This window comes from Sprattus sprattus, assembly GCF_963457725.1.
Source record: "Sprattus sprattus genome assembly, chromosome: 9".
In the NCBI taxonomy this organism is placed as follows: domain Eukaryota; kingdom Metazoa; phylum Chordata; class Actinopteri; order Clupeiformes; family Clupeidae; genus Sprattus; species Sprattus sprattus.
In genome coordinates this window covers 7979200-7986526 of record NC_137928.1, presented here as the reverse complement: position 1 = coordinate 7986526, position 7327 = coordinate 7979200, and the positions used below count along the sequence as shown (strand labels likewise).

General features: G+C 39.4%; 1 protein-coding gene across 1 annotated transcript; it reads left to right on the top strand.

The window, feature by feature from the left end:
• On the top strand, positions 1 to 7121 carry LOC308370021 (P2X purinoceptor 5-like; the record flags this gene model as incomplete). Its single annotated transcript, XM_080844580.1, has 10 exons — positions 1 to 137; positions 455 to 605; positions 2418 to 2489; positions 2982 to 3057; positions 3344 to 3422; positions 4450 to 4524; positions 4668 to 4809; positions 6422 to 6555; positions 6858 to 6951; positions 7038 to 7121. 10 exons carry the CDS (start codon positions 1 to 3, stop codon positions 7119 to 7121), a joined length of 1044 nt encoding a protein of 347 aa, XP_080700706.1.
• Positions 7122 to 7327: the final 206 nt, after the last annotated feature.

Genomic DNA, 7327 nt, shown 5'->3' with positions numbered 1-7327 from the left:
ATGGGGATGTCAACGTTTAAGAATATATTTCTCTCTGCGTTTAATTATAAAACCGAAAAGTATGACATTGTGGAAAATAATAAAGTTGGCATATTATACAGAGTTACTCAGCTGTGTCTCATTGGATACCTAATCGGGTAAGCACATACACGCGGTAGACTTAGCCTACCTGCAGCAGTGATAGTCGACATATCTGTTTTTCTGTTCTTTGCTCAAATATTTACACTAGCCTATATATCTATTCATTTTTTCTTCTATGAGTTGCACTGATTTGTATCGGAGAGAGACAGCAATGGTTGTTCTCTCTCATCAATTTTGGGTTTGTTCTAAATGATGAACGGACTAACGGATAACTACTACTGTCTCGGTAATATGAAGTGATCTTTCTTGGTGATATAAAATTATTGTTCTCGTTGTTGATTTATATATTTGTTCACTTTCATCTTCTGCGTAGGTGGGTTTTTATAACAAATAAGGGCTATCAAGCAGTAGAGGAGTCCGTACAGAGCTCTGTAATCACCAAAGTGAAGGGAGTTGTATCAATCAATTCCAGCGACACGGGATTCAGTTTGTGGGGACCGGAGGACTATGTAGTTCCAGCTCATGTGAGTCCAGACGTATGGCAATGATGTAGTTCTTCCGAAATGTTATAGAACCTGCTCTATCTTACCATTTTTGTTTAATCTCTTAGTGGTATCACAGGCCTAACAAATATATATACAGCCGCGGAAAAAATTAAGAGACCACTTCAAAATTATCAGTTTCTCTGGTTTTACTATTTATTGGTATGTGTTAAAGTAAAATGTACATTTTAGTTTTATTCTATAACCTACTGGCAACATTCCTACCAAATTTCAAATAAAAATATTGTCATTTAGATCATTTATTTGCAGAAAAATGACAATTGGTCAAAATAGCAAAAATGATGCAGTGTCTTCAGATCTCGAATAATGCAAAGAAAACAAGCTCATATTCATTTTTAAACTACACAATACTAATGCTTACACTTAGGAAGAGTTCAGAAATCAATATTTGGTGGAATAACCTTGACTTAAAATCACAACTTTCATGTGCCTTGGCATGCTCTCCACCAGTCTTTCACATTGCCGTTGGGTGACTTTATGCTACTCCTGGCGCAAGAATTCAAGCAGCTCGGCTTCTTTTCATGGCTTGTGACCATCCATCTTCCTCTTGATCACATTTCAGAGGTTTTTTATGGGATTCAGGTCTCGAAATTGGGCTGGCCATGACAGGGTCCTGATCTGGTGGTACTCCATCCACACCTTTACTGGCCTGGCTGTGTGGCATGGAGCATTGCCCTGCTGGAAAAAACATTTCTCAGAGTTGGGGAACATTGTCAGAGCAAAAGGAAGCAAGTTTTTCTTCCGGGACAACGTTGTACTTTGCCTGGCTGTGGTTTGTAAAAGACCATAAGGATTGAAAAAGCGGACTGGAGGTTCTTCTAAGTTCGTCTTCTCTGATGAGTCTGATTTCACAGTAGGTGCAAGACTCTCTGGCTTGTAGGCCTCTCCAGGTCTACGTCTAACCATCAGACGACCATGTGTTGGGCAAAGCTGAAAATTGGACTCATCAGAGAAGACGAACTAGAAGACCCTCCAGTCCGCTTTTTTCAATCCTTATGGTCTTTTACAAACCTCAGCCAGGCAAAGTACAACGTTGTCCCGGAAGAAAAACTTGCTTCCTTTAGCTCTGACAATGTTCCCCAACTCTGAGAAATGTTTTTTCCGGCAGGGCAATGCTCCATGCCACACAGCCAGGCCAGTAAAGGTGTGGATGGAGTATCACCAGATCAGGACCCTGTCATGGCCAGCCCAATTTCGAGACCTGAATCCCATAAAAAACCTCTGAAATGTGATCAAGAGGAAGATGGATGGTCACAAGCCATGAAAAGAAGCCGAGCTGCTTGAATTCTTGCGCCAGGAGTAGCATAAAGTCACCCAACGGCAATGTGAAAGACTGGTGGAGAGCATGCCAAGACACATGAAAGTTGTGATTTTAAATCAAGGTTATTCCACCAAATATTGATTTCTGAACTCTTCCTAAGTGTAAGCATTAGTATTGTGTAGTTTAAAAATGAATATGAGCTTGTTTTCTTTGCATTATTCGAGATCTGAAGACACTGCATCATTTTTGCTATTTTGACCAATTGTCATTTTTCTGTAAATAAATGATCTAAATGACAATATTTTTATTTGAAATTTGGTAGGAATGTTGCCAGTAGGTTATAGAATAAAACAAAAATGTACATTTTACTTTAACACATACCAATAAATAGTAAAACCAGAGAAACTGATCATTTTGAAGTGGTCTCTTAATTTTTTCCGCGGCTATATATATATACATTAAACATATATTGCACTGTTTTGCATATTTTTGCTCCATTTTTGTTTGTGCAGGGTGAAGCAAATTTTTTCATCGCAACCAATGTCAAAGAAATACCCAATCAGACATTAGACAACTGTGCAGAAGTAAGTGCCTCTCTTACAGTGTTTAAAAGCAGACAGGTAGGGTGCCACACATTTCAATATTCCATATCTCTCTGAATTCTGAATCGCATTATCATTACATTCTAAATATTTGTTAAACATTTGGCATGTTGCACCTCATTATAAGTATGATCGTCCTTTTGTCAAACTTTGGGGTTTGACATTTCTCATAACAGAAAATGGTTAACCAGTACCAGCAACCACTGATTGCCACCCTTTCCCAGTGATTTAATACCACAGGGAGGACTGTAACATCTCAAACTGAGGCATAGTGGAGTAAGATTTAAATGCAGATCTACATGTGTCTCCTCTGCTTCAATAGCAGTTTCAAACCAACCTTTGCACCTAGTATGGCTAACCAGTAAAGCCCTGCTAATATGGCTAACTAGTAAAGCCCTGCCTGGCTCACCTCCATCTGCATATATCCTTTCACTATTTAGTTTCGAACACTTTGTTTGTTTGTTATCCTTTCAGAGCGATACGGTTCCGGATGGCCGCTGTAGGGACGATGCTGACTGCCCACGTGGAGAGGCCGTTAGAGCTGGTCATGGTATGACTAAGGAAGCACCATATTATGAGAGTGGAATTAGGCTATTGAGTCGCAATAAACAAGCCAAGTCACCATAGGTTGCTAACAGGAAAGAAAGATGCTTTTACATAATCATGAAAGGAGTGCTATACCTTCAAGGAAAGCTTATTTGGCTGGATCTGGTCAGCTGGTATAATGTCATTTGTTGTGTTTTTGCTCAATGTCCAGCTGCTAATTGTTGCATACTTTTTTCAACAGAATCATTTTGTGTATTTTTTTAAATTTACATATGATATCTATACTTTAGGAATAAAGACTGGTCGGTGCTTGAAAGGGACATGTGAAATCCATGGCTGGTGTCCAGATGAAGGGAGTCAGAAATCACAGTGAGACCCTTTTTACTACAGCAACATGTACTTTCACTGAGGATTTATACATGTGGAAATATACATCACTGAACTATTTTCTTTGTAAATTAAGAAATAGATGGTCTGTAGACAAATTCACCTAGCCTGACGATGTCATACTCATAATTCTAGTCAGAATATGAGTCTGATGCTAGGTTGGGCTGTGATTATGGGGCGTGTTTCAACGAACCAAGAAAAAAAATGCCTCTTTGCTCAATTGGATACCTACAACTAATCAGAGCAACATAGTATGACCATCTGATACATTAAAACTTTTACCGGATCCCGTAAGAAGGACGGCAAAAACATATTTTCGATCGACAAATGCCTTGATCGCGTTTCTCTGTTCCTCTTTCAAAATGAATGCGCTATCAATATCTGTGAGATATGCCTGCTCACGTACTTATTAGCAGCAATGCTATAGCTAGCTACCATTTGTTTCAATGTTTTTTTTGTCTACGCGTTAGCATAACCTATCAATAATGGTCTAGAGTGCTTCAGTTAAGACCTACAATCCTCGGCAACATTCGTGTTGCACATACACAACTAACTAACCGAGTCAATGTAGACATAAAAAAGTCGTGTAGATAGCTTAAATCATATAAAATATGTCCCACTAAGCTCCCGAGACGGCGCCATCTTTGTTCGCTGTATATTCTATCTATCTAATCAACTCAAGCGTTGGTTGGTCATCTGTCCATCAACGTATAAAGCCCGCCCTTACAATTTGATTGGTCAGATCACTTTTCCGAGTGATCTCTCCCAACTAGCTCAAGTCCAGACTGAATCTCCCAGACCAAAAATTTTGTGGGCGGAGTTCAGGCTGGTATCCAGGCTAAAATTCACCAAGAGCTTCCATCAAACAATCCTGTTTACATTTAATTATTACTGTTGTAAAGCAGACTGTTTGTCCATGTCCATGAATAGGTGAATGCCATGGTTTGTATCAGAAACATGCGTGATAGTAAAACTGTTTGTGCTACTATCATCATTCTCTTTATGTCAGTGTGCTAGGGAAAGCTGAAAACTTTACCATCTATATCAAGAACTTCATCAGATTTCCAAGATTCAGCTTCTCAAAGTAGGTCTAAGCTCTGGTCAGTTCTGGGGAAAGAATGGAGTAATGTGATCTTGTTAGTGGCATAATACAGTGATTCAAAGCTACCCTCTTGAATGAGCACACAAGAAGTTATGGGGCAAATTTTAATCCTTCATTGATTCCAGATCAAACATCCGTGAGACACAAGACAAGAATTATTTACCGACATGCAACTACGATGAGTCGGTTCATCCTTACTGTCCCATTTTCCGTCTGGGGGATATTATTAGGAAAACTGGACACAGATTTCAAGACATAGCTCAAGCAGTGAGTATAAGTTTTGTATCAGTTTGACTAGTGATATATGCAGTGATAAACTCCTGAATACATGTGGAAGGTAAAGTAGACTAACATTATTGTATATGACCTGATAACGTCATAATTTGACTTAGTTTCTTAATTTCTTTTAATTGTGTAAATATATTTTGACTAGGTTTTAAAGGTAACACAAATCAACAGTGTTACCAAGTGTGACGGTCCCAAACCCATACATTTTGACGGCAACCGAGGCTCGGTCCTTCACACCAAGCTCATACAATAGGTCATTAGTGCATGCAAATACAGGTAAAGCTTATTGATCTCAGAACTACAGGAGGTTTATTTAAAGTTTGTGATGAAACGAATGATATATGACAGATGTGCTAGGTGGATTGTAGCACCTTGTATCATTAACTTTTATAACTTTTTATATCACTTTAACATAAGTTATTGGAGAAGACACACCAGCTCAAGCATTGAATGCAATAAATATTGCAACATTGTGAGATGGTGCATTTGGTCTTAGTGGAGGTCTGTGCTCTCCTAGTTCCTTTCTAGTAATTATTATTCAGTGCTATTGAGTGTGAAATTGCTACACAGGTGTAGTGAGCCACACACTATGTGTCTCCTGTGAGGAGAAGAGGTTTCAGAAGTGTAAGGCGCTTGGGGTTGTAGGTTTGTCTTTCATGTAACTCAGTGCTGTCAAAAGCTGTGTGGAAGTACTTACTTGTTACAGAATCACTATATATGTTTTACAAGGTAACTCTAAACAGCACACAAATACACACAGTGTTACCAAGCTTATAAAATAGCTCACTCCTACACACAAATACAGATGAAGCTAATTGATTTTAGTACTTCAAGAGGTATATTTAGAGTGTGTGAATTTAAAGGTGTCTCTAAGGCAGGGGTGTCAAACTCAAATACACAGCGGGCCGAAATAAAAAAAATGGGTGTAAATCGAGGGCCGGACAGTGGGGCAAGTGCTCCCTAATTGACGTATGCTACCAACGCGGGGACAGTGCATTATGGGAATTGCAGTATTTGTGGTGCCTTCGACATACCAGACAAGCTCTGATAGATAAATAGATTTAGAAATAGATAGAAATTTAAGCAAACCCAATTAAATGTCACTGTTGCTCATTCAAATCAATGGAGCTTTTTGCAACATTCTGAGGAGCTGGTGGGCCAGATTAAATGGCTTGTCGGGCCTGATCAGGACCCCGGGCCTTGAGTTTGACACATGTGCACTAAGGAATGAAGCCTTATAAAATAAACAACAGGAAACATCTGCTGCCACAGTATTTCAGTGCTGGTCCAACATCAGAAATGTCTGATGCTGAATATGACGATAAGGCTGTGATGAAGATCTATGTGACCTTATCTGGGATTCTTTTTTCAGATTATGATTGTGTTCATTAATACGCGCAGAGATGTATTAAATGGATGTGTTCTAACACTCAAATACTACATATTATAGCTACATACTCACACAACATAGGCCACATAATATAGCTACATACTCATACAGCTGATTCCAATTATATGCCACTGAAATTAAATACAATTTTCCACCACACCCACCAGTCGCACTAACCAAGACAGTTGTGTGTCCTCTCAGGGTGCAGCGATTGGGATCCTGATCAACTGGGACTGCAATCTGGACCTTGGCTCGTCCCAGTGCCATCCCAGATACAGCTTCATCCGTCTGGACTTGAACACCAACGTCAACTCTATCACTACCTTCAATTTCAGGTAGAGCCTCCTGTCTGACTCGGGGAATTCAGACTGTTAGCAGTTTTTGTGTCCATTGAGTAGAACCAGTGGTGTAGTGGTCCCTGGAGAAGTGGGTATACTCTTAATTTTTTTAAGCAGCGGATACAGCACATGATAAACGCCCTGTTTTGAGAAGTGGGTATATGCAATGCTGACTGAAAAATAAGTGGGTATACTCCTTATACCTGCGTATACCCTGGACTACACCATTCAGGAGAACTGACATCACCTTGTGTCATGCACATTGTAGATATTAACATAAGCGCTGATTACATCTCCAGATATGCCCGCTATTACAAGAATGCTACTGGACATGACTACAGGACTTTATTTAAGGTGTACGGAATTCGCTTCCACGTCATGGTTCATGGAAAGGTTAGACAAATATGCTAGTTGTTTTTCTGTTGTAAAGCAGTGAACACTGATCCAAGTTGATTACACTGGTGTACTTGTTTCCATAGGCAGGGAAGTTCAGTATCATCCCTACCTTAGTTAACATTGGATCAGGACTTGCTCTACTAGGCGTTGTAAGTATGAAATCATGATGTCACTGTTGATATTTTCAGGATGCCAGATGTAATTTGTCTAAATAACCAGTAGAGGTCAGTAGTTCCATTAGTTACATATTTGGATTCACTACCCTGACGGTTTAGCATTCAAGATGCTCTCTGTACTTAGTGTGGATACTGCGATTATGCCTATCAATGATATTAACAGATGCACATCATTGATTTTCTCTAGGGGAAAATCC